Source organism: Callithrix jacchus, chromosome 7 (genome assembly GCF_049354715.1).
Source record: "Callithrix jacchus isolate 240 chromosome 7, calJac240_pri, whole genome shotgun sequence".
Taxonomy (NCBI): domain Eukaryota; kingdom Metazoa; phylum Chordata; class Mammalia; order Primates; family Cebidae; genus Callithrix; species Callithrix jacchus.
Window position 1 is genome coordinate 58,763,742 of NC_133508.1, and position 27,312 is coordinate 58,791,053.

The following is a 27,312-nucleotide window of genomic DNA, read 5'->3' on the forward strand; positions in this document are numbered from 1 at the left end:
TGCCTGACCCAGGTGACCGAAATCGTCCCATCTGGTCCCCCTCACCCACACTATTACAACCCTTCTCCATGCAGCACACAAGAAGAGATTTTCTGAAAGTAATATGAGGACTGGGTGTGCAGTGGCTCAGGCCTGTAATCCCATCACTTTGGGAGGCCGAGGTAGGTGGATTGCTTGAGCTCAGGAGTTCAAGACCAGCCTGGCCAACATGGTGAAACCCCGTCTCTACTAAAAATACAAAAATTAACTGGTTGCAGTAGTGCATGCTTCTAATCCCAGCTACTCAGGAGGCTGAGGGAGGAGAATCACTTGAACCCATGAGGCAGAGGTTGCAGTGAGCCGAGATTGCACCACTATAAAAAAATAATAATCTATTGTTTGAATATGCTACATATAGTCACCTATTAGCCTTGATGGACGTGGGAGTTGTTTCTAGGTCTTTCCTACTGAGGTTTGAGAACAGGGACTGTGGCAAACATTCTCATCCACATCTCCTGGAGCGCATGTGTAAGATTTTCCCACGGTGTGTACCCAGGAGTGGAACTGCATGGTCACGTGTGAGTTCAGCTTTTGGGATCGCCTCCTCTTGGACCTCATCTCCCTCTACTCTCTACTTTGACTACCAAGCTGCAGCCACACCAGCCTCCCTTTCCTTGAACAAGCCAAACCCATTACAGCCTCCAGAACTTTGTGCCCACGACCCCTCCCTTCAGAGTGTGTTTCTTTTGGGGATTCCCATAACTGGCTTTTACTTATCCTCAGGACTCCATCAGCTATGACCTCCTCAGCCCAAATGTCACTTTCCCTGTCCCTCCATCTAAATGACTTACTCCCATTCCTACCCCAATCACCCGTGTTTCATTTCTTTTCTTTTTTCTTTTTAAATGAGATATTCTTGCTCTGTCGCCCAGGCTGGAGTGCAGTGGCATGATCTCGGCTCACTGCAACCTTGGCCTCCCCACCTCCTGGGTTCAATCGATTCTCCTTCCTCAGCCTCCCCAGTAGCTGGGATTTCAGGCATCCACCACCACACCAGGCTAATTTTTGTAGTTTTAGTAGAGACACGGTTTCACCACGTTGGTCAGGCTGGCCTCTGTCTTCAACCTCAAGTGATCCTCCTGCCTCAGCCACCCAAAGTGCTGGGATCACAGGTGTGAGCCACTGCTCCCAGCCTAGACTCAAACTCTAGAAAGGCTGAGACCATGTATTTTTTTTTTTTTTTTTTTACAGCTGTATCCCCTAGAACAGTGCCTGATATATAGACAAAAAGTGCTCAAGAAAAATTTTTTGTGGAGGTGGGTACTAATCTAAATTTCATGTTAGAGATGAAAAAACTGAGACTCAGAGAGGGTAAACCATGTGTCCAAGGTCACAGAGCTTGGAGGTGGCAGAACCAGGATTGAGCCCTAGCCTGACCAGTTCCAGTGTCCCTGTTCTTTTGGAAGGAGGAGGTCTTGTCCTGACATAAACTTTTCTTCCTGCTCCCTTGTTATCAGTTGGCCATTCCACACCACCTGTGCAGCCACCTGTTGGAGGGAACCCTGGGTCCTTCCCTTGGCTGGCACTCCTCCAGCTGCAGTGGGTGAGGACTGTGGCCTTGGACCATGGGAGACTTGGAGTTCCGCCACCTGTTCTGGGAATGGGGCCCAATCTGCCCCCCATCACCTTCTGCCCTATATTAGAGCCCCAGGCTCTGTGTCCCTTTCCATCATCGCAAAACGTACGATGCTCTGGCTGGTCAGTTCCCTCCTCCTTGTGGCCGTTGGTAAGACCCCAGCCTGTGTGTGTGCTCCCTGGGCTGCCCTGGACTAGGAATCCTTGAAATCGACCACCCGCTCTGAGTCCCATGACACCAATGCCTGGTGCCACAGGAGGGGTCTCCGCTTGTACCTGGGGGCATGACTCTGGGGGCTTTCAGCTCATGATGGAGCAGGAGAGGGGAGGGGAAGCCATGGATGGAGAAAGACTCCAAAGGACTGTGGTGGAAGTCCTTGATGGGGCAGTAAACAAAGTCAAATGGTTAAGAGTTTGGGCTCTGTGGTTGGACATCTTGGATTGGAATTTCCACTGTTCCACTTACCACTCCAACTCTCCTCACACACTCCCCCTACCTGGCCCCAGATACTGTGGTCTAGCCTTTTCCTGGTCTCTCTGCCATACTGCATTCCAGCTCAGGGCCACCTCTTCCAAGCAGCCTCCCTTGACTGACAATATTGGTAATAGATAACAATGGCTGAGTGCTTACTATGTGCCAGGCAGAATGTTCAGGGTGTTTCCTATATTTTCTTGTAATTCTCACAACAGCCTCATGAGATCAGTACTATCATTATCCCATTTTACTGACCCTCAGAGAAGTAAAGTAGCTTATCATAGAACATAAGGCAGAGCTGCACCTAATTTTTTTATTTTTTGCTTTTTTTTTGTAGAGATGGGGTCTTGCTTTGTTGCCCAGGCTGGTCTCAAAATCCTGACCTCAAGCAATCCTACCACCTTGGCCTCCTGAGTAGCTGAGATTACAGGCACTTGGCACTGTATCTGACTATTTTATTTTATTTTATTTTATTTTACTTTATTTCTGTAGAGATGAGGGCTTGCTGTGTTGCCCAGGCTGGTCTCAAACTCCTGGGCTCAAGCGATCCTCCATGCTTGGCCTCCCAAAGCACAAGGATTACAGGTGTGAGCCACCACACACAGCCTAGAGCTGCACTTTGAACCCAGGAAGTCATTTAAAGCCTCCACTCTGTATGACGATCGCTATCACTTTTTGAGGGCTCCATTGAGGGCCAGGCATTGTTCAAAGTGTATCAATCTCTTCAATCCTCCAGGTGAAGGAGGCCACATCTTAATCTCTATCCCTGGACTCCTGGGATTCTGGAAACTCCTACTCTAGTTTAAATGTTCACTGTTCATACGTGGTTACTGAGGTCCAGAAGTGACAGGGGCTTACATGGGGTCACACAGCCAGTTGAAGGCACAGCTTGGACTGGGACCCTGGTCTCCTCTTTGCTTTTGGGGACCCTCCAGCTGATTGACAGCTCTCCTCTCCCCTCTAGCCTCAGGCTGTGGCCGACCTTCCTCTCACCCTTCTAGCCGCGTTGTCAATGGTGAGGACGCGGTCCCCTACAGCTGGCCCTGGCAGGTAAGAGCAACACCAGTTGCACTAATTCCCACCATGGGCTCTGGACCCTAATCTCTATGGTTTGGCATCCAGCCTTGACACTATTGATCCCTTTACAATATCCACTTCAGCTTCCAAAGACCAGGAAGCCCCTGGACCATCTACTTTACATGGAGGTTTTGCCCATTCCGTCTGTAACCCTCACTGGGCGATTTGCAACTTAAAGGTGGAATTGCGGGCCAGGCGCGGTGGCTCACGCCTGTAATCCCAGCACATTGGGAGGCTGAGGTGGGCAGATCACGAGGTTGAGAGATCGAGACCATCCTGGCCAACATGGTGAAACCCTGTCTCTACTAAAAAATACAAAAATTATCTGGGTGTGCTGGTGCACACCTGTAGTCCCAGCTACTCGGGAGGCTGAGGAAGGAGAGTTGCTTGAACCCAGGAGATGGAGATTGCAGTGAGCCGAGATTGCGTCACTGCACTCCAGCCTGGCGCCTGGCGACAGAGCGAGACTCTGTCTCAAAAAAAAAAAAAAAAGTGGAATTGGGGGGGTAAAGGCAATGCATAACAAGGAGTTGGCACACTGGTGGTGGAACAAGTAGGATTTTGAGGGACTCATTTCTACATTCCTAGGATGATACAACATGGCTATGAAGTCTGAAAGCAATAAGGGAGTCAGGGGCTTTGTAAGGCCAGTGGAGGGAAGCTCAGAAGGCTGGACTTGATGTGCTGTGGTTGTTTAAATTTAATTAACTTTAAATTATTATTATTATTTTCAACATTTTTAAAATTTTAAATAAAATATAGAATTTGCATGTCATCCTTGCTCAGGGGCCATGCTAATCTTCTCTGTGTTGTTCCAATTTTAGTATATGTGCTGCCGAAGCGAGCACTATTATTATTATTATTTTTGAGACAGAATTTCACCTTTGTGGCCCAGGCTGGAGTGCAATGGTCCGATCTCGGCTCACTGCAACCTCCACCTACTGGGATCAAGCAATTCTCCAGCGTTAGCCTTCTAAGTAGCTGGGATTACAGACGCACGCCACGATGCCCAGCTAATTTTGTATTTTTAGTAGAGACAGGGTTTCACTATGTTGGCCAGGCTGGTCTGGAACTCCTGACCTCAGGTGATCCACCCTTCTCCACCTCTCAAAGTGCTGGAATTACAGGCATGAGCCACCTCACCCAGCTGAAATTTAAATTAAATAATGTTAATAATTCAGTTCAGAAAATTCCATATTTTTTCTTTTCTTTTTTTTTTTTTTTTTTCTTTTGAGAGAGGGTCTTGCCCTGTCACCCAGGCTAGAGTGCAGTGGTGCCATCTCAGCTCATGGTAGCCTTGACCTCCTAGGTCCAAGCAATCCTCCCACCTCAGCCACCTGTAGCTTGGGCTACAGGCATGTGCCACCATGCCCAACTAATTTATATATATATAAATTTTATATATTTTGTAGAGATGGGGTCTTGCTATGTTGCTCAGGCTGGTCTCGAACTTCTGAACTCCAGTGATCTTCCCGTCTTGACCTCCCAAAGTGCTGGCATTATAAGCATGAGCCACCGTGCTTGGCCTGCTTGCCACATTTCAAATGTTCAATAGTCACATGTGGCTAGTGGCTACCATATTGGACAGCAAAGACACAGAACATCCCCATCCTCATGGGAAGTTCTGTTGGAGAGGATCAGCAAGCTTGCTCTGTAAAGGGCCAGAGACTAAATATTTTAGGTCATTTGATGGTTTGGATCGTAATAACTTAACTGTGCCATGGTAGCATGAAAGCAGTCACAAACAATACAGAAATGAATTGTCTGGGCACAGTGGCTCATGCCTGTAATCCCAGCACTATGGGAGGCTGAGGCGGGCAGATCACCTGAGATCAGGAGTTCGAGACCAGCCTGACCAAAAATAAAAAATAGCTGGATGTGGTGGTGAATACCTGTTATCCCAGCTACTCGGGATGCTGAGGCAGGAGAATCGCTTGAACCCAGGAGGCAGAGGTTGTGGTGAGCCAAGATCACACCATTGCATTTCAGCCTGGGCAACAAGAGGGAAACTCTGTCTCAAAAAAAAAAAAAAAAGTCAGCTGGGCACGGTGGCTCACACCTGTAATCCCAGCACTTTGGGAGGCCGAGATGGGTGGATCACCTGAGGTCAGAAGTTCAAGACCAGCCTGGCCAACACGGTGACAGCCCATCTCTATTTAAAAAAAAAAAAGTCATGGGATGAGGGGTGCGTGATTGAGGGCCTTCGAGGGCTCTCAAGAGACAGAAGGTAGAGAATGCTGGGTTCTCCAGCAAGGTCATAGTCCTGGTGAGGGGAGGCTTTGGAGAATCAGAATGCGACCCCCCTGGAAAAGTGATAGGGCCACGACAGGCAGTTGCCCAGGTTGTGCACCGCACATTTCAGAGGGTGCTCTTGTTTTCTGTGCAAATGGCGCCCTCTAGAGTTGCACAGTGCACAACCTATACAGCCATTGGTGGCAACTCTCATGGTGGAGCCCAGTCCACTCAAGCCCTTTCCTCCTGGGCCACCAGGTTTCCCTGCAGTATGAGAGAGGCGGAAGCTTCTACCACACCTGCGGTGGCAGCCTCATCGCCCTTGACTGGGTTATGACTGCAGGCCACTGCATCTCGTGAGTTCTCTACCCTGTCCCTGCCTGAAGCCCAGGCAGCCGTGGAGAGTGGGTGACGATGGGGAAGGAGGGAGGTGAGCCCGTCAGGCCCAGACTGACCTCACCTCAACCTGCAGGAGCTCCCTGACCTACCAGGTGGTGCTGGGCGAGTACGACCGGGGTAAGAAGGAGGGCCCCGAGCAGGTGATCCCCATCAACTCTGAGGACATCATTGTGCATCCGCTCTGGAACTCCAGCTGCGTGGCCTGTGGGTGAGTGAACGCTCCAGTCTGGAACCCAGAGGCTCCTCTAGGCTCCACCTCTGAGTAGGGATGTAGGGACGGGGGTGCTGAGTCCAGCAGCCTGTGCCCAGGTCATACACACTGAGGGTTGAAGCCAGCAGAGCCTTTCCGAGCCATCAACACCAAACCTGTCTCCCTACAGAAGAGTGGCAGAGCTCAGGGAGGGGCGGGAACTCCCCCAGGGCCACTTGGCTAGTGGCTTCAGGGCCTAGGTTCCTCTGGCACCCTTCCCCCAAATCCAAGGGCTTCTCCATCCAACAGATGGCTCACCCAGTGCATCCTGGGCTCCTGGCACTATGGGCAAAAGGAGGAGCACTGGGCTGAGAGTCAGGCTCTGGCATTAACTCTCTGTATAGCCTAAGCAAGTCACTGGCCTTCTATGCGCCTTTGTTTTGCCATTTGTCAAAAGGTGACCATGAAATTGGGCTTCTTGGGTGCTTGTGAATCTTATGCCCTTCAAGTGTATGAAAAATTCTTAAGTCTGAGTGGCTCAGATTTTTCTGACAAGAGGGTCAAGGAAGGGTGCAGGGCCACTGCAAATGCAGTGGAGGAGTGAGGTGCCATGTGATGAAAACCCCAGCCCCTCTTCACAGGGCTTCTGGGGTGAGCAGAGAGAAAAGGGAGACCCAGACGAAAGGACTGGAGTGACACACAGGCACGTGAAGACAGAGGGCAGTGGTTCTCAAAGTGTGGCCCCTGGGCCGGCAGTATCAGCATCACCTGTGAACCTGTAGAAATGTGAATTATTGTCTGGGCACAGTAATCCTAGCACTTTGGGAGGCCGAGGCAGGTGGATCATCTGAGGCCAGGAGTTCTAGACCATCCTGGCCAACATGGTGAAACCCCATCTCTACTAAAAATACAAAAATTAGCCGAGCGTGATAGTACACACCTATAATCCTAGCTACTTGGGAGGCTGAGGCAGGAGAATCACTTGAACCCAGGAGGCAGAGTTTGCAGTGAGCCGAGATCGTGCCATTGCACTCCAGCCTGGGTGACAGAGTGAGACTCCATCTCAACAACAAAAAAAAAATTGTGAATTATTGGGCCTTAGCCAAGATCCACTGCATCAGAAACTGGGTGGGATGCAGCAGTCGGTGTTTTAACAAGCCCTCCAGGTGATTCTGATACAGCTGAACTGTGAGGGTCAAAGGAAAGGACAATTCTCAAGGCGAAGGGTCAGAGTGAGCCAAGAGGCTGGAAGGGCTTCTTAAAATTGCTCAGCCTTGGCCAGGCGCAGTGACTCATGCCTGTAATCCCAGAACTTTGGGAGGCCAAGGGGGGCAGATCACCTGAGGCCAGGAGTTCTAGACCAGCCTGGCCAGCATGGTGAAATCTGTCTCTACTAAAAATAAAAAATAAAAAAATTAGCCAGGCATAGTGACATGCACCTGTAGTACTAGCTACCCGGGAGGCTGAGGCAGGAGAATCACTTGAACCCAGGAGGCAGAGGTTGTAGTGAGCCGAGATCACACCACTGCACTCCAGCCTGGGCAACAGAGCAAAGGAAAAAAAAAACCAAATTTTCCATCTCAAAGGAAAAAAAAAATTGCTCGGCCTTAAGAATGGATTTGGGCCAGGTGCAGTGGCTCATGCCTATAATTCTAGCACCTCGGGAGGTAAAAGCAGGAGGATCCCTTGGGCCCAGGAGGCTGCAGTGAGCTGTGATCACGGCACTGCACTCCAGCCTGGGCAACAGAGTGAGACTCTGTCTCAATAATAATAATAATAATAATAATTAATAATAATAATAAAAGAGTGGATTTGGAAGGTAAAGAAGCCGGGGCATCTCAGAGGTGGAGCAGCCTGAAGCAACAGCTGGGAGGTAGGACTTGGGCCGGCTGGAGGACCAGCCTCTGTGACTCTTCCCTCCTCCCCAGCAATGACATCGCCCTCATCAAGCTCTCACGCAGTGCCCAGCTGGGAGATGCTGTCCAGCTTGCCTGCCTCCCTCCTGCTGGTGCCACCCTTCCCAACGGGACACCCTGCTACATCACCGGCTGGGGCCGTCTCTATAGTACGTGCTGACTCCTCTAGCTGGCCACAGGGAGAGTGGCAGGAAGACAGGGCGTGGGGGCTGCAGGTTGAAGGTAACACCAGGACTGGTCCTTGTACTCTCCTCCCGTTTCTCTCCAGCCACAGCCTTCTCCCACCAGCCTCCAAAACACGAATGTGCTCAATTGCACATGTTTTGGTGCCTCCTGCGTGCCAGGTGCTGGGGATGTCATGGTGCACAAAGCATGCGGGACCACGTAGCGGGTGGGAGGAGAGTCCTCATCAGGGCGGAAGAGCTGTGTGCCTTGAACGCCGCTTTCCTTTGGGGCTCCTGGCCCTGCACCCCCAGACCCCTGACTCAGTGCTTTCTATCCCTGCAGCCAATGGGCCACTCCCGGACAAGCTGCAGCAGGCCCTGCTGCCTGTGGTGGACTATGAGCACTGCTCCAAGTGGAACTGGTGGGGTTCCACCGTGAAGAAGACCATGGTGTGTGCTGGAGGGGACATCCGCTCTGGCTGCAATGTGAGTCATCTCTTACCTGCCCGAGGCGGGCTTGGAATGGGGCCATCTGCCTGGAAGGTGGAGAAAGGATCTTGCATGCTTCCCCCATTCAGCCTCCAGGCCAGGCAGGACATGGAGGAAGTCCACGTAGTCCAGACACAAAGCTCAGGCCAGGGTAGGAGTCAGGACCCCTGGGTTGTAGTCTCAGCTCACACACTGACATGACTTGGGACAAGTCACTGTCCCTCCCTGGTCCTCAGGCTTCCCCATCAGCACAGCAGGAGACACTGGTACCATGACCTTTAATGCCAAGTGAACTCTGTAGTTCTGAAGTTATTATTAATATTAAGAATACTATCATTGTGCTGGGCACAGTGGCTCATGCCTATAGTCCAAGTGCTTTGGGAGGCTGAGGCGGGAGGACTGCTTGAGGACTGGAGTTTGCAATTAGCCTGGGTAATATTGTGAGATGCCCATCTACAAAAATAATTTTTTTAAATTAGGCATGGTGGCACTCTCTTGTAGTCCCAGCTACTGGAGAGGCTGAGGTGGGAGGATTTTTTGAGCCTGGTAGTTCAAGCTTACAGTGAGCTGTGATTTTGTCACTGCACTCCAGCCTGGGCAACAGAGCAAGAAATCTTTTTTTTTTTTTTTTTTTTTTTTTTGAGACAGGATCTTGCTGTGTTGCCCAGGCTGGAGTGCAGTGGCGTCATCACAGTTCACCATACCCTTGCCCTCCTGGGCTCAAGCAATCCTCCCACGTCAGCCTCCTGAGTAGCCGGGAGTACAAGTGCACACCACAATGCCTAATTTTTAAATGTTTTGTAGAGACGAGATCTCATCATGTTGCCCAGCCTGGTCTATAGCTCTTGGGCTCAAGTGATCCTCCTGCCTTGGCCTTGCAAAGTGGTGTGTTTACAGATGCGAGCCACTGTGCCTAGCCAAGACCTTGTCTGTTAAAGAAAAAAAAAGAATACTATCAAATACCCTCATTGTGTTGTAATTGAGTATGAATTAATAATAAGGCCGGTCGCGGTGGCTCACACCTGTAATCCCAGCATTTTGGGAGGCCAAGGCAGGTGGATCACGAGGTCAAGAGATCAAGACCATCCTGGCCAACATAGTGAAACCCCATCTCTAATAAAAAATATAAAAATTAGCTGGGTGTGGTGGTGCAAGTCTGTAGTCCCGGCTACTTGGGAGTCTGAGGCAGGAGAATTGCTTGAACCCGGGAGGTGGAGTATGCAGTGAACTGAGATTGCGCCACTGCACTCCAGCCTGGCGCCTGGTGACACAGCAAGACTCTGTCTCAAAAAAACAATTAAAAAAATTACAAAAATTAGCTGGGTGTGGTGGTGCACACCTGTAGTCCCAGCTACATGGGAGGCTGAGGCAGGAGAATTGCTTGAATCTGGGAGGCAGAGGTTGCAGCAAGCCAAGATCATGCCACTGCACTCCAGCCTAGCGCCTGGTGACAGAGCGAGACTCTGTCTCAAAACCAACCAACCAACCAAACAAAAAAATTAGCTGGGTGTGGTGGCAGGTGCCTGTAACCCCAGCTACTTGGAAGGCTGAGGCAGGAAAATCTCTTGAACCTGGGAGGTAGAGGTTGTGATAAGCTGAGATTGCACCATTGCACTCCAGCCTGGGCAATAAGAGCGAAACTCTGTCTCAAATAAAAAGAAAATAAAAAATAAAAACAAATGAGCAAGCGGAGGCTCAGAGGGGTCAAGTAATGTTGGAGTTTCTCAAAGTCCCTAAAGTTCAAAACCAGTTCCATAAACCTCAGACATGGCTCAGTCCCCCACCCCTCTCTGACGGTTCCAGGGTGACTCTGGGGGACCCCTCAACTGCCGCACGGAGGATGGCACCTGGCAGGTCCACGGTGTGACCAGCTTTGTTTCTGCCTTTGGCTGCAACACCCTCCGGAAGCCCACGGTGTTCACTCGAGTCTCAGCCTTCAAGGACTGGATTGAGGAGGTGAGGAGGATGGGGCAGCTGGGAGGGCTCCAGGGTGGTGGCTCTCCTGAGAGGTGACAGGTGAGAAACACTGGATCCGGGTGGGGCCTGAAAGAATCCTAGCAGCTCAGTGGGGAAAGGCCCTTGGGCACATTCCAGAGGGGCTTGGGGATGTTTTCTGCTACAGGGTGATGGCTTCTGGGTGGAGCTAGGAACTCCAGCTGAACCTCCTTATTTCAACAAGTATTTATAAAGTATCTCCTCTGGTGTTGTCCTCTCTTGTCAGGGAGGATAGAGAGACATGGCAGACAAGAGGCTGCTTGGTGGGGGACAGGCGATTACCCGAATGATAATGATGAAGTCTGATGAGAGCCAAGAGCGGAGAGTTGAGGCCCCAGACCTCATCTGGGGATGGGCGATCAGAGAGGACTAATATTGCTCGTGGTAACAGTAATAGCTAAACCAAAAGAAAAAAGAAAAAAAGAGTAAGAGCCAGGCGTGGGGGCTCACACCTGTAATCACAGCTCTTTGGGAGGCCGAAGAGGGTGGATCATGAGGTCAGGAGTTCAAGACCAGCCTGGCCAAGGTGGTGAAACCCCATCTCTACTAAAAATACAAAAATTAGCCGGGCGTGGTGGCAGGCGCCTGTAGTCCCAGCTATTCGGGGAGTAAGGCAGATAATTGCTTGAACCTGGGAGGAGGAGGTTGCAGTGAGCCAAGACTGCACCACTGTGCTCCAGCCTGGGCGACAGGGCAAGACTCCATCTCAAAAAAAAAAAAAAAAAATTGGTCAGTGATGCTACAGGTGATGCCCACCTGTAGTCGCAACTACTCAGGAAGCTGAGGCAGGAGGATTGCTTGAGCCCAGGAATTCTGGGCTGTAGTGGGCTATGCCCACCGGCTTATGCACTAAATTTGGCATCAATGTGCTAACCTCCTGGGAGTGGGGACCACCAGGTGGCCTAAGGAGAGCTGAACTGTCCAGGTCAGAGCTGGAGCAGGTCAAAACTCCCATGCTGATTAGTAGTAGGACTGCACCTGTGAATAGCCATTCTACTCCAGCCTGGGCAATATAGCAAGACCCCATCTTTAAAAAAAAAAAAAACACAGTAATGCTCCCTTTGGCAGCACATATACTAAAATTGGAACAATAGAGATTAGCATGGCCCTGAGCAAGGATAACATGCAAACTCATGAAGCCTTCCATTACAAAAATTTCTAAACAATAAAATAAAAGAAAAAAACAGGACAGGCGTGGGGGCTTATGCCCGTAATCCCAGCACTTTGGGAGGCCGAGGTGGGCAGATCACTTGAAGTCAGGAATTAGAGACTGGCCTGGCCAATGTGGTGAAACCCCATCTCTACTAAAAATACCAAAAAATTAGCCAGGTGTGGTGGCGCATGCCTGTAATCCCAGCTACTCAGGAGGCTGAGGCAGGAGAATCGCTTGAAGCTGAAAGCCGGAGGTTGCAGTGAGTCGCGATCATACCACTGCACTCCAGCCTGGGCAACAGAGTGAAAGTCTGTCTCAAAAAACAGCCCCCACCAAAATAATAATAATAATAAATAAATAAATATATATATATATGTATGCACATACCATCTTAATTTGTGCCAGGCACTGTGGGGAGAACTTTAGTTAACAGTTTAATCAAGAACCCCTCTGCCATGAGGTAAGTTATATCATTATTCCTACTACATAGAGGAGGAAACTGAGGCTCAGAGAGGTCACTTATGCTCCCAGGATCATACAGCAGGGCTGGAAATTGAACCCAATTTCATCTGGCTCCAGAACCTGTGCTTCTAAATAAACTATTCTGTCCCCCCCTGCCCCCAAAACTTTTCCAGACCACGGAAAGCCACTAGAACCAAGGCCCAGCTGGCAGTGCTGATCCCACATCCTGAATAAAGAATAAAGATCTCTCAGAAAATTCCAAGGTGAATCTTTCTTCCTTTGTTGACTCACCTCTTTCCCTCTGGCCTGTTCGTAAAATCTTAGATCTCATATGCAGAGACAGGACCAGGTTCAACCCTTTCTTTTTTTAAGATGGAGTTTCGCTCTTGTTACCCAGGCTGTAGTGCAATGGCGCGATCTCGGCTCACTGCAACCTCTGCCTCCTGGGTTCAAGCAATTCTCCTGCCTCAGCCTTCTGAGTAGCTGAGATACAGGCATGTGCCACCATGCCCAGCTAATTTTTTTGTATTTTTAGTAGAGACAGGGTTTCACCATGTTGACCTGGATGGTCTCAATCTCTTGACCTCGTGATCAATCCCACCTCGGCCTGCCAAAGTGCTGGGATTATAGGCATGAGCCACAGAGCCTGGCCCAGGCTCAACCCTTTCATATGAAGATGAGGAAGAAATGAGGCTGGGAGAGAAGGGAGTCACCGTGCAGTGACCTGACCATCCCGGTTTGCCTGCAACTTCAGGAGTTCCTATCGGGTTCTGCACTAAGTGCAGATAATTTAATGCTAAAATGGGGACAAGTTGGTTACCTTAGTATACAATCACACATAAGCTTTTCAATGCAGGCATATAAACGTGGTAAAAATCTGCAGATAGTGCCGGGCGTGGTGGTTCATGCCTGTAATCCCAACACTTTGGGAGGCCTAAGTGGGCAGATCATGAGGTCAAGAAATCGAGACTATCCTGGCTAATATGGTGAAACCCCATCTCTACTAAAAATACAAAAATTAGCCGGGCATGGTGGCGGGTGCCTGTAATTCCAGCTACTCGGGAGGCTGAAGAAGGAGAATCACTTGAACCTGGGAGGTGGAGGTTGCAGTGAGCTGAGATGGTGCCACTGCACTCTAGCCTGGCCACAGAGCAAGACTCCATCTCAAAAAAAATCAAAGCTATTTGCCAGGCACGGTGGCTCACGCATGTAACCCCAGCACTTTGGGAAGCCGAAGTGGGTGCATCGTCTGAAATCAGGAGTTCGAGACCAGCCTGACCAATATGGAGAAACCCTGTCTCTAATAAAAATATAAAAATTAGCTGGGTGTGGTGGCACACCCCTGTAATCCCAGCTACTCGGGAGGCTGAGGCAGGAGAATTGCTTGAACCCAGGTGGCGGAGGTTGCAGTGAACCGAGATCTCACCATTGCACTCTAGCCTGGGCAACAAGAGCAAAACTCCATCTCAAAAAAAAGAAAAAAAATGCAGATAAACAGACCCCAGACCCTGCCAGCCCCTTACGAGGCTCATGGCAGAGTGGGAAGAACAGTGTGTGTTCTGCTTCCATTGATGGGCTGGAGACAGGGGGCTTTGGTTATTCATTCATTCAACAAACATTTATTCCTTGTTTTAGAGGAGGGCTCAGAGAGGGAAGGAGACATGGTTCTTGCCCTGAAGTGGCTCATTATTTAAAGAGAACTGGGGCCGGGTGCGGTGGCTCGCGCCTGTAATCCTAGCACTTTGGGAGGCCGAGGTGGGTGGATCACCTGAGGTCAGGAGTTCAAGACAAGCCTGGCCATCATGGTGAAACCCCATCTTTAAAAAAAAAAAAAAAAAAAGGCCGGGCACAGTGGCTCATGCCTGTAATCTCAGCACTTTGGGAGATGCACCATTGCACTCCAGCCTGAGTAACAAGAGTGAAACTCCATCTCAAAAAAAAAAAAGAGAGAACTGGGCTGTATTCATCTGTTTTTATACTGCTATTAAGAACTGACCAAGACTATGTAATTTATAAAGGAAAGAGGTTTAATTGACTCACAGTTCAGCATGGCTGGAGAGGCCTCAGAAAACTTACAATCATGGCAGAAAGTGAAGGAGAAGTAAGGCACCTTCTTCACAAGGCGGCAGGAAGGAGAAGTGCTGAGCAAAGGGGGAAGAGCCCCTTATGAAACCTTCCGATCTGGTGAGAACTCACATCATGAGAACAGTATAGGGGAAACTGCCCCCATGATTCAATTACCTTCACCTGGTCTCTCCCTTGACATGTGGGAATTATAAGGATTACAATTCAAGATACAAGATTTGGGTGGGGACACAAAGCCTAACCATGTCATGAGCGTATCAGGGTCATTTGTTAAACATGTATTAGGTACCTGCTTTGTGGCAAGTTCAGGGCTGGAGAAATAGAGACAAGTCAGGCAACCCCAGGGAGAGCCCTTGCTGCAGCGGGGAGAAGACACACACACAGGTACACACAGAGCTGCACATGAGCCCAGAGCCCAGCAAACTGCTGAGTTTCAAAAGAAAGAATGCTGGCTGGGCACAGTAATCCTAGCACTTTGGGTGGCCAAGGCAGGTGGATCACCTGAGGTCAGGAGTTTGAAACCAGCCTGGCCAACATGGCAAAACCCCATCTCTACTAAAAATACAAAAAATTAGATGGGCGTGGTGGTGGGCGCCTGTAATCCCAGCTTCTCCAGAGGCTGAGGTGTAGAATTGCTTGAACCTGTGGGGCAGAGGTTGCAGTGAGCCGAGATCACACCATTGTACTCCAGCCTGAGCAACAGAGTGAAACTACATCAGGACAGAAGGAAGGAGGAAGGAGGGAAGGAGGGAGGGAGGGAGGGAAGGAAGGAAGGAAGGAGTTACACAGACAAAAGCAACATAAAACAAAGGAGTCTGGCTGGGCCCAGTGGTCCATACCTGTAATCCCAGCACTTTGAGAGGCTGAGGCAGGTGGATCACTTGAGCCCAGGAGTTGGAGACCAGCCTGGGAAACATGGTGAAACCCTGTCTCTACAAAAAAGATAAAAGTTAGCCAGGTGTGGTGGTGCACGCCTGTAGTCCCAGCTACTTGGGAGGCTGAGGTGGAAGAATCACTTGAGTCCAGGAGGCAGAGGCTGCAGTGAGCTGAGATTGTGCCACTGCACTCCAACTTGGGCTCAGAACAAGACTCTGTCTCAAAAAAAAAAAAAAAAAATCAAAGGGATCTCTTTGCTCATATTTCTCTTTGAATACCATGAAAGAAAACATTGTCCCAGCAAGGACACACACAATTGACTGTTAATACTAAGTATACTTGAAAAGTATACTTTCAGCTACAGCTGAAAAAGATGCAACATAGAGAACAATATGCCCAGATATACCCTCCCTTCAGAATTAACAAAGTTCACATTTTAAATAATAATTACAATCATCCACTAAAACAAATCATGAGATCTATAATTTTTTTTTGAGACAGAGTCTCCCTCTGTCACCCAGGCTGGAGTTCAGTGGTGCAATCTTGGCTCACTGCAACCTTCACCTCCCGGGTTCAAGCGATTCTTCTGCCTCAGCCTCCCGAATATCTGGGACTACAGGCACCCACCACCATGCCTGGCTGATTTTTGTATTTTAATAGAGATGGGGGTTCACTATGTTGGCCAGGCTGGTCTTGAACTCCTGGCTTCAAGTGACCCACCCGCCTCGGCCTCCCAAAGTGTTGGGATTACAGGCAAGAGCCACCATGCCTGGTCAAGATCTATAAATTTGGAAATTTTATGACTTATAAAGGGTTACAGCCTGCACGGTGGCCATGCTAACAGGCTGGGAAGCACAGTCTCCCGCAGAGCAGAGACTAGAAACAGGCACTTTCAAGGAGGAGGGATTGGAACAGGAGCTTTATGCTGAAGAGTTGGCTAAACATACATATTCAACAGGCGGCTGGATGTGATGGCTCACACCTGTAATCCTAGCACTTTAGGAGGCCGAGGCAGGCGGATCACAAGGTCAGGAGATCAAGATCATCCTGGCTAACAGGATGAAACCCCATCTCTACTAAAACTACAAACAATTAGGCGTGGTGGCACATGCCTGTAATCCCAGCTACTTGGGAGGCTAAGGCAGGAGAATTGCTTGAACCCAGGAGGCGGAGGCTGCGGTGAGCTGAGATTGTGCCATTGCACTCCAGCCTGGGTGCCTAAGTAAGACTCTGTCTCAAAAAACAAACAAACAAAAAAACCATATTCAAGAGGTAATAGAAGGATCTGAGTATTAACAAAGGAGGTCCTGGCACACGTGTACTGAACAAACATGCATGTTACATGTGTCCCATGTTCACTGTGGGGTGGAGACTTGACATTTAAATCCATTACTGCTGGGCATGGAAGCCTGTGCCTCTAGTCCCTGATACCCGGGCGGTGGAGACAGGAGGATGACTTGAAGCTAGGAGTTCAAGGCTACAGTGCACTATGATCATACCTGTGAATAGCCACTGCACTCCATCCTGGACAACACAGTGAGATCCCATCTCTTTTTTTTTTTTAAGCATGAAAACCAGGCCCCGTGCATCAAAAGGTGAAACAGGGACATGAAAGCACTAGCACTCAAGCACAGCTTCCGTAAACCAGACAGAACCAGTCCATGGTCCGTGGTCTTATCAGGAGAAAGTTACTGAAATCTGTCTCTTGTCTAATCATAGCTGCAGTTATGGCTGTGGAGCAGAGACAGAGTCTGTTAGCATCTGGTGGTGGGTGAGCAGCAGTTGTTTTAATATTACTTATCTCAAGGCCAGTGCTTGCTCAGCTGCTAGAGAAAAGGAAAATCTCATGTGGCTGGTTGCAGTGGGGATTTACATTCCTGTAATCCCAGCACTTTGGTAGGCCAGGGTGGGAGGACTGCTTGAACCCAGGGGTTTGAGACCAGCTTGGGCAACATGGCGAAACCCCATCTTAGCTGGGTGGGGTGCCACATGCCTGTAGTCCCAGCTACTTAGGAGGGAGAGGTGGGAGGATCACTTGAGCCCAAGAGGCTGAAGCTGCAGTGAGCTGTGATTGCACCACTGTTCCACTCCAGCCTGGGTGACAGATTGAGACCTTGTCTCCAAAAAAAAGGAGAGAGAGAAAGAAAAATCAATTTGTGGCAATTAGAACATAGTTTATTCTTTAAGTATAGGTGTCTTAACCCTCATCTGGCATGACCTTAGCTCTTGTTATAATTACAACAAACAAAGAGTCTGTTCTGTCAGTTGTATGATCTCTATTTTAACATTTATTTTTTATTTTGAGGACAGAGTTTCACTCTGTCACCCAGGCTGGAGTGCAATGGTGCGATCTCGACTCACTGCCACCTCTGCCTCCAGGTTCAAGTGATTCTCCTGCCTCAGCCTCCCAAGTAGCTGGGATTACAGGTGCCTGCCACCACACCCAGCTAATTTTTTGTATTTTTAGTAGAGATGGGGTTTGCCCAGGCTGGTCTCAAACTCCTGACCTCAGGTGATCCGTCTGCTTCGGGCTCCCAAAATGCTGGAATTACAGGTGTGAGCCATGGCACCTGGCCTAATTTTTAACATTAATGCTGCTCAGTTGTGTCTACACCACAAAAAGGAGGCCTAACAAGGTGTGTCTGACCTCCCATCCTGTCATGGCTGGGAACTCAAATATTAAGGTTTTTCTGTGGTCCCCTTGGCCAAGAGGAGGCCCATTCAGTGGTTGAGGAGGCTTAGGATTTTATTTTCAGTTTTCACAGTTAAGGTGGAAGCCCCTTGTACTCTTCCCAACAGTCATTATCATGATGGATAGGGGGTTTTTATCCATCAATTACTGATTTTGCTTTTGGGCACATAATAGGATACCTCTTCCTGCCCTCTTAAAGTTGGGTTTGGGTCAGACACAGTGGCTCACACCTATAATCCCAGCACTTTGGGAGACCAAGGTGGGAGGATCACTTGATCCTGGGAGTTCAAGACCAGCCAGGGCAACATAGTGAGACTCCATCTCTACAAAAAGGCAAATATTAGGCCAGGCACAGTGGCCCATGCCTGTAATCCCAGCACTTTTGGATCCGCTGAGGAGGGTGGATCATGAGTTCAGGAGTTCAAGACCAGCCCGGCCAACATAGTGAAAACCTGTCTCTACTGAAAATACAAAAAATTAGCTGGGTGTGGTGGCAGGCACCTGTAATCTCAGCTACTTAGGGCTGAGGCAGGAGAACTGCTTGAACCCAGGAGGCAGAGGTTGCTGTGAGTGAAGATCCTGCCACTTCACTCCAGCCTGGGCAATAGTTTGAGACTCTGTCTCAAAAAAAAAAAAAAAAAAAAAGTGAAAAATTAGCTTGGCGCAGTGGTACATGCCTGTAGTCCCAGCTACTTGTGAGGCTGAGGTAGGAGGATCACCTGAGCCAAGGACATTGAGGATGCAGCGAGCTTTGATAATGCCACTGCACTCCAGCCTGAGTGACAGAAGGAGACTTCGTCTTAAAAAAAAAAAAAAAAAAATCGATCACCTTGGCTGGATGTGGTGGTTCATGCCTGTAATCCCAACACTTTGGGAAGCCAAGGCAGGAGGATTGCTTGAGCCCAGGAGTTTAAGACCAGTTTGGCAACATAATGAGACCTTTTCTCTAGTAAAGATAAAATAAAAAATAAGCTGGGCATGGTGGCATGTGCCTGTGGTCCCAGCTACTCAGGAGGCTACAGCGTGAGAATTACTTGAGCCTGGGAGGTCGAGGCTTCAGTGAGTGGTGCTCACACACTGTACTCCAACCTGGGTGACACACTGAGACCGTCTGTCTGGAAAAAACAAAAGTTGGGTCTTGCCATCAGGCTGGCCAAGGTGAAGTACTGAAAGACAAAGCAATTTGTCAGGCTCTCGTTCTCTCTGTCGTGACACCTGGTTGTTGCTGGTCAGCCTGGTCCACAGTGAGATGTGCATTGGAGCCTCTGCTAACCCGATGGACATGTAGCCCAACCATGAAATAAACTCCGTTATAAACCACTAAGACTGTGGGTGTTGTTTGTTACAGTGGCATGTACCTAACCTATCCTGACTGATAATAGGAGTTTGTTGCTTGTCCTTCTACTCTGTGCCGTTATATTTTTATCATATATATAAATATCCAAAACCAATATATTGCATTGTTTTTTGTTTTTTTTTTGAGACAGGGTCTCACTCTGTTGCCCAGGCTGGAGTTCAGTGGCACCCAGGCTGGAGTTCGGTGGCACGATCTCGGCTTACTGTAACCTCCGCCTCCCAGGTTCAAGCAGTTCTCCTGCCTCAGCCTCCCAAGTAGCTGAGACTGCAGGCACTTGTCACCATGACTAACTAATTTTTGTATTTTCTAGTAGAGGTGGGGTTTCACCATGTTGGTCAGGCTGGTCTGGAACGCCTGACCTTGTGATCTGCCTGCCTCGGCCTCCCAAAGTGCTGGGATTGCAGGCCTGAGCCACCAACTTTGGTCTTGTTTTGGTTTTTAAAAACACATGCACAGGCTGGGCACGGTGGCTCATGCCTGTAATCCCAGCACTTTGGGAGGCTGAGTGGGCAGATCATGAGGTCAGGAGATCAAGACCATCCTGGCTAACACGGTGAAACCCCAACTCTACTAAAAATATTAAAAATTAGCCAGGTGTGGTGATACACACCTGTAGTCCTAGCTACTCAGGAGGCTGAGGCAGGAGAATTGCTTGAACCCAGGAGGCAGAGATTGCAGGGAGCCGAGATCACATCACTGCCCTCCAGCCTGGGTGACAGAGCGAGGCTCAGTCACACACACACACACACACACACACACACACACACACACAAAATGCACAGCTTCCTGCTGTACGGACTATCCTACAAGTTGCTTCTTTCACTTGATGTTGTGGGGTATTTTTGTTGGTTTGGTTGGTTTTTTTTGAGACAGAGTCTCATTCTGTCATCCAGGCTGGAGTATATGGTGCAATCTTGGCTCATTGTAACCTCCATCTCCTGGGTTCAAGCGATTCTTCTACCTCAGCCTCCCAAGTAGCTGGGACTACAGGTGCCCATCACCATGCCTGGCTAATTTTTTTTTCCGGTAGAGACAGGGTTTCACATGTTGGCCAGGTGGGTCTCAAACTCCTGACCTCAAGTGATTCACCTGCTTCAGCCTCCCAAATTGCTGGGATTACCACCCTGTCCAGCCTTAATGTGTTTTTGAGGTCTATCCATGTTGTTTTATATATCTCTAGTCCACTGCTGCTGTTTATAGCATATACTGTTGCCTAAAGTTTTATTATCATTTATTCCTTGCTCATGGATACTTAGAGTAGAGCTATTTTTTGTGACTACAAACAGTGCTTCAGTGGAAGTCCTTGGATGTCTCCAGGTGCACATGTGGGAGGGTTTCTCCAGGGTATATTCCAAAAAATGGACTTGCTGACTGGGAGGACATGCTCATTTTCAACTTTAACAATTGTCAAATTGCTCTCCAAAGTGATTGCATCAACATTTCTTCAGGCCGGGCGCGGTGGCTCACGCCTATAATCCCAGCCCTTTGGGAGGCTGAGGCGGATGGATCATGAGGTCAAGAGATCGAGACCATCCTGGTCAGCAAGGTGAAACCCCGTCTCTACTAAAATTAGCTGGACATGGTGGTGCACGCCTGTAGTCCCAGCTACTCGGGAGGCTGAGGCAGGAGAATTGCTTGAACCCAGGAGGTGGAGGTTGTGGTGAGCCGAGATCACGCCATTGCACTCCAGTCTAGGTAATGACAGCAAAACTCTGTCTCAAAAAAAACAAAAACAAAAAAACATTTCTTCAAATTCTCTTTTTTATCCTTTTCCCATCCACTGCCCCCACACATTACAAACTGCCCCCATTTTTCTCCTAAACCACTCTTGGATCTCAGCCCTCTCCTACAACTCTCCTCCAGCCCTTACCCTCACTCCAGCTCTTACAGCAGCCTGAGAACTGGTCTGGCAAAGGCAGAGTGAGAGCAGGGAAGAGACAGAGTGAAGCTGAGCAGAGATTTCTGCATCATGGGGACGCTGGGGAGGTGGGGAGGAAGTTCTGAAACTACATGCATTAATCATTTTTATTGAGTCACATAGAGAGTGCCTGGTGATATGTAACTGTCAGTCATTGCCAAGGCAGAGTAGGGTTGCAAAGGCTGGGTGTCCACTTCCTCCCAATGAGTCAGGGAAGAACCCTTGGATAATTCTCCAAAATAGTGTCAGAGTAAAGGGCAGTGGGATATGTGTAATTCCATAATGTGGCTGGCCAGTGGGCCCCCAGAGAACCTCTACTCATCCTCAGAGGGAGGCTGGGAGCTGTGATGACCCAGTTTTCTCCACACATGGGCAGCAGAGAGTCAGGGAATCTTGCCTAAAACTGCCAACAATTCAATTTTCCTTTGTTCAAATCTCTAAGTCTTAAGAATTCAAGTCTTTTAAAACCCATATAGTCAATAACTTAATTCTTTGAATAATGATTAGAATGTCAAGGCCAAAAATTTTTTGCTTTTGTTTTCTAAATCATGAAAAGTCAACAATCCATTTTTTGAGAAGGCACAATGTCAATACTTCAATTCCCTTTTAAAAATGAAAGAGGCTTGGCCGGGCGTGGTGGCTCATGTCTGTAATCCAAGCACTTTGGAGGCCAAGGCAGGCAGATCACCTGAGGTCGGGAGTTCAAGACTAGCCTGACCAACATGGTGAAACCTCATCTTTATTAAAAAAAAAAAATGAAAGAGCCTGGGCATTGGGGCTCATACCTGTAAGCTCAGTACTTTGGGAGGCTGAGGCAGGATGATCACTTGAGCCCAGGAGTTTGAGACCAGCCTGGGCAACACAGCAATAACCCATCTCTACTAAAAATTGAAAAACTGGCTGTGTGTGGTGGCACATGCCTGTAGTCCTAGCTACTCAGGAGGCTGAGGTGGGAGGATCCCTTAAGGCTAGGAGTTTGAGGCTGCAGTAAGCTATCATTTTACCATTAGGCTCCAGCCTGGGCAACAAAGACCCTATCTCTACAAAAAATACAAAAATTAGCTGGATATGGTGGTGTGAGCCTGTGGTCCCAGCTATTTGGGAGGCTGGGGTGGGAGGATGACTTGAGCCTGAAAGGCAGAGGTTGCAGTGAGCCTAGATCACTCCATTGCACTCCAGCCTTGGTGACAGAGCAATACCTTGTCCCTCCCTCCACTCCCAAAAAAGAAAGAAAGAGAATCAAAGCTGGTGAGCACCTACAGTTCCAGCTACTCAGGCTGAAGTGGCAGGATTGCTGGAGCCCAGGAATTCAAGTCCAGCCCACATAGCAAGACCCTGTCTCTTTAAAGAAAAACAAAAGGGAGACCGTGTCTGGGCAACAGTCTTGCATGTTCTTCACATGTACCCCAAAACCTAAAATGTAATAAAAAAAAAAGGGGGAGAGAGAAAGAGAGAAAGAGAGAGAGAGAGAGAGAGAGAGAAAGGATTAATTGTAATTCTTGCTTTTTAATTACTTATCAACAATTTCATTCTCATTTTAAAATCATTAAAATGTCGGCGGGGTGTGGTGGCTCATGCCTGTAATCCTAGCACTTTGGCAGGCCGAGGCAGGTGGATTGCCTGAGCTCATGAGCTTGAGACTGGCCTGGGCCACATGGTGAATCCCGTCTCTAATGAAATACAAAAAAATTATCCAGGCTTAGCGGTGTGTGCCTGTAGTCCCAGTTACTCAGGAGGCTGAGGCAGGGAATTGCTAGAACCCGGAATGCGGAGGATGAGGTGAGCTGAGATTGTACCACTGCACTCCAGCCTTGGCAACAGAAAAAAAAAAATCATTGAAATGTCAATAATTTATCACTAATGACCACATTTTAGAGATTTCTACTTTGGGAAATAGATTTTCAAAAATCACCCACATTCCAACTTAACTTCTATAGCAGGCCTCATTTCCCACTTACCTTACACAGTGGAGCTCATTTTCCACTTACCTTACACGGCAGGCCTCATTTCCCACTTACCTTACACGGCGGGCCTCATTTCCATGATCCCTGCCACTTCTTTTTCTTTGCATTTAGAAAACCCATCAGCAGTTAGATTCAATGGACACAGCCTGAGCACCTATGGTATCCCATGTCGGGTACAAAGCAGAGGTAGATGACCCCAAATCAGCCAAGCCCACAGTCCTACTAGGAAGCTGGGTCCCTCCATGTAGGGATCGTGACTTGGTTTGGTGGTTTTCTAGTGGAGGCCAGGCTGATGTGGGGTCCAGGGAGCTGGGGTCACACTGGGAGGGGAAGACTGGCACTCTTGAGGGCCTTCACATCCAGATAATTGAGACATCAAGGAATTTCTATCAAATGTGAATCTGGGTCGGGTGCAGTGGCTTGCGCCTATAATCCCAGAACTTTGGGATGCTGAGGCAGGTGGATTACTTGAGATCAGGAGTTCGAGACCAGCCCAGTCAACATGGTGAAACCCTGTCTCTATTAAAAATACAAAAATTGGCTGATGCTGTTTTCAACCTCAGCCCACCTGCACCCAGGTGAATAAAAAAAAAATACAAAAATTAGCTGGGTGTGGTGGCACGCACCTGTAGTCCCAGCTACTCAGGAGGCTGAGGCCGGAAAATTGCTTGAACCCAGGAGGAGAAAGTTGCAATGACCTGAGATCATGCCACTGCACTCCAGCCTGGAACACAGAGCAAGACTCTGTCCCCAAAAAATGTGAATCTGTCAAACCTTCTTTTGTCAATTAACATCAAAGACATAGTGCTATTCTAGCACTTTGGGAGGCTGAGCAGGGTGAACCACCTTAGGTCAGGAGTTCGAGACCAGCCTGGTCAACCTGGTGAAACCCTGTCTCTACTAAAAATATAAAAATTAGCCAGATATGATGGTGGGCACCTGTAATCCCAGCCACCCTGGAGGCTGAGGCAGGAGAATCGCTTGAACCAGGTGGGTAGAGATTTCAATGAGACAAGATCGCACCATTGTACGATCGCCAGGGTCACAAGAGTGAAACTCTGTCTCAAAAAAAAAAAACAAAAAAAAAAACAGTGCTGAGAAATCTCATTTTCTGCCTGACCAACATGGTGAAGCCCCATCTCTACTAAAATACAAAAATTTTCTGGTGGTGGCTGGCACCTGTAATCCCAGCTACTCGGGAGACTGAGGCAGGAGAACTGCTTGAACCTGGGAGGCGAAGGTTGCACTGAGCTGAGATCACACCATTGCACTCCAGCCCGGGTGACAAGAGCAAAACTCCATCTAAAAAAAAGAAATTTTGTTCTCTAAAATCAGACACTGTCAGAAACTCTGCTGTTTGAAATCACATCAGTGAGAGCCGAACATCTCACTCTTCTCTAGTGGGTCAGAAGAGTCAGGTATGACACAGAGACAAAGCCTGGATTTTTCTACCCAGATGCAGAGCTTCAGATAAAAGGTTTTTGAACACAATGATCTATATTTATCTTACCTTTGTGGTGTCCAAGGAAACAAGACTCTGGGTCTGATTCTCAGCCCAAGCCAGATGTTAACCCCTTTACACATTGCCAGCTTTGCTTTGGACCTACCAGCACAGCTTTATTTCAGTTTCACCTAAACTCCGCCCTTCCCGCAATCCTATGATAATCCTGTTTCTTCCTTTGTTTGGTGAGACCCTCCACAGTTTCTCTGCTGTGTTGTCTCTCTTGCTACATCAAGTTAATGAGCCTAATTTTGTTCAACCATGGCTATATCCCGGTGGTCTTTATCAGATTGGCTTTGTCATAAAATTCAAACCTTCTTCTTTTTTTTTCCTTTTGAGACGGAGTCTCACTCTGTTGCCCAGGCTGGAGTACAGTGGTGCGATCTTGGCTCACTGAAACCTCCCATCTTCCTGCCTCAGCCTTCGAAATAGCTAGGATTACAGGCACCTGCCACCATGCTCAGCTAATTTTTTAATTTTTAGAAGAGACAGGTTTTCACTATGTAAGCCAGGCTGGTCTCGAACTCCTGACCTCAGATGATCTGCCTACCTTGGCCTCCCAAAGTTCTGGGATTACAGGAGTGACCACCGTACCTGGCCCCAATGCTCAGTTTTAAGTACTGGGGACATGGTGGTGACAGGGCAGACAAAGTTCTTGGCTTTGTAGACTCTGCCTCTAGTGGATGAGATAGAAAATGAACAGGTAATCACAAAGGCAAAGTAACGGATTATAAAGAGATTGGATGGGAACCCAGGGTTGGTGGGGTTGGGGGAGATGGGCAGCAAAGGAAATACTACAATTGAACTGGAACCTGGGTGAACAGATCTCAGGAAACAGCACTGCAAGCAGAGATCAGCAAAAGAAGCGAAGGTGAGGCCAGGTGCGGTGGCTCACGCCTGTAATCCCAGTACTTTGGGAGGCCAAGGTAGGTGAATCACTTGAGGTCAGGAATTCGAGACCAGCCTGGCCAACATGGCAAAACCCTGTCTCTACTAAAAATACAAAAATTAGCCAGACATGGTGGTGCATGCCTGTAATCCCAGCTACTCGGGAGGCTGAGGCATAAGAAATGCTTGAACCCAGGAGGTGGAAGTTACAGTTAGCTGAGATCATGCCACTGCATTCCAGCCTGAGTGACAGAGTGAGAATCTGTCTCAAAAAAAAAAAAGTGAAGATGAGCTTGTCGGATTTGCAAAATAACAAGAAGGCCAGTGTTCTTGGAGCAAACCGAGCGAACGGGAGTGTGGGGAAATATGAAGCACAAAGTCCAAATTTTATCTTGGATAATAAAATAATCTTTTTTTTTCTTTCAGACAGAGTCTCACTCTGTCGCCAAGGCTGGAATACAGTGATTTCAGCTCAATGCAACCTCCACCTCCTGAGTTCAAGGAATTCTCCTGTCTCAGCTTCCTGAGTAGTTGGGACTATAGGTGTCCACCACCATGCCCTGCTAATTTTTGTATTTTTAGTAGAGATGGGGTTTCACCATATTGGCCAGGCTGGTCTCAAATTCCTGACCTTGTGATCTGCCTGCCTTGGCCTTCCAAAGTGTTGGTATCGCAGGCATAAGCCACCACGGCCGGCCTAAAATAATCTTACACAAGCCTAAACATATATATTTTCACATACATTTATGTATCTATAAATTTGGAGTTGCTCTGGGATTCAAGCGGCATCCTTCCCTCAAGCCCCTACTGTTTTGTGAAGCATTCCTAAGGAACCTTAGAGTTTGGGAGAGAGAAACAGTTGGAAGTCCTTAATCTAATCCAACCCTCTTATTTTACAGAAAGGGAAACCAAAGCTGAGAGAAGAGGTGGAAACCCGGTTGCAGGAGTGAGTGGGGACGGGTTCACGGTCGTTCTGGTAGGTAGGAGTAGACCTCGAGCAAGGAGTTCTGGATTTTGAACCACCAGCTGCCCGTCTAGGAGTCTACAATCCAGCAGTGGCAGTGTAGACAAAGGGCATATCTTCCTTTCCCCAAGGACAATGGCTCTGGAGCAATAACCCAGCTTTGGGGGGGGGGTCCCTCTTAATCCCGTAGCTCAGCCCATTCGGATACGCCAATAGGAAAGAGAGAGGGATGAGTGAACTGAGTACCTCCCTATAACAGCTAAATCCCTCCCCTTCAGGGTTAAGATCGCGGCTACAGTCGTTAGTATCTCTGCTTCCTCTAGGCGGCTGTGTCATTGAACCTGTGTGATCAGACGCAAACCATATCAGAATGACTTCAAAGCTTCAGTTCTTAAACATCAGGGACAGGGCGTAGTCTGGTAGCAACTGGAAAAGTCCTGCTGAGATTTAGCCTCCTATACACACAGAGTCCCATCCTGGACAGCCTGTATCAAACCCCCACAGCCATATGCTCACAGTTGTCTGCATACACTGACGGAGACACTGACCTATAGACCGTGTCCATTGACTCATCTGGATTCCGCGGGGCGCCCATAAAGGACCACTGCCTCCAGACAGCAGCCAGCCAGCCCTCTCTCTTGGTTTCCTTCCTTTGAGTGGTGCAAAGGCTCACGGGTGTAACCTCAGAATGGGGCCCTAATTCAGCTGCGGGCAAGCTCCCGGAGTATCTTAATTCCTGCCTCATCTCTTTCCATTTTCCAGTTGCGCAAATTGCGGCTCAAAAAGACAAAGAACTCTGGAGCGAAAAAGCTGCTTAGAATGTATCCGAAACTCCACACAGTAATGACTGAAGAAGGTCAAAACACCACCAAGGGTTAAAATCATGAAGCTGCAGAGCACC

General features: G+C 48.6%; 1 protein-coding gene, 1 long non-coding RNA gene and 2 other non-coding genes across 5 annotated transcripts; 2 read left to right on the forward strand and 2 right to left on the reverse strand.

The window, feature by feature from the left end:
* The first annotated feature begins 1,704 nt into the window (after positions 1–1,704).
* On the forward strand, positions 1,705–12,428 carry CELA3B (chymotrypsin like elastase 3B). Its single transcript, XM_009000592.4, has 8 exons — positions 1,705–1,765; positions 3,054–3,139; positions 5,657–5,754; positions 5,871–6,005; positions 7,916–8,052; positions 8,411–8,553; positions 10,360–10,512; positions 12,340–12,428. Exons 1-8 carry the CDS (start codon positions 1,726–1,728, stop codon positions 12,355–12,357), a joined length of 810 nt encoding a protein of 269 aa, XP_008998840.1. The 5' UTR covers positions 1,705–1,725; the 3' UTR covers positions 12,358–12,428.
* Positions 3,908–4,014, reverse strand: LOC118143346 (U6 spliceosomal RNA). Its single transcript, XR_004727573.1, has one exon. It is a non-coding gene; the product is annotated as a U6 spliceosomal RNA (small nuclear RNA).
* Positions 10,506–27,072, reverse strand: LOC144576947 (uncharacterized). Of its 2 annotated transcripts, XR_013519859.1 has the most exons (3): positions 26,960–27,072; positions 22,355–22,507; positions 10,506–20,888 (listed from the first exon to the last, which is right to left on the reverse strand). It is a non-coding gene; the product is annotated as an uncharacterized LOC144576947 (long non-coding RNA). The 2 variants fall into 2 exon arrangements; XR_013519858.1 differs by lacking the exon at positions 10,506–20,888 and having other exon boundaries at positions 21,188–22,507.
* LOC118143416 (U6 spliceosomal RNA) lies at positions 11,604–11,709 on the forward strand. Its single transcript, XR_004727636.1, has one exon. It is a non-coding gene; the product is annotated as a U6 spliceosomal RNA (small nuclear RNA).
* Positions 27,073–27,312: the final 240 nt, after the last annotated feature.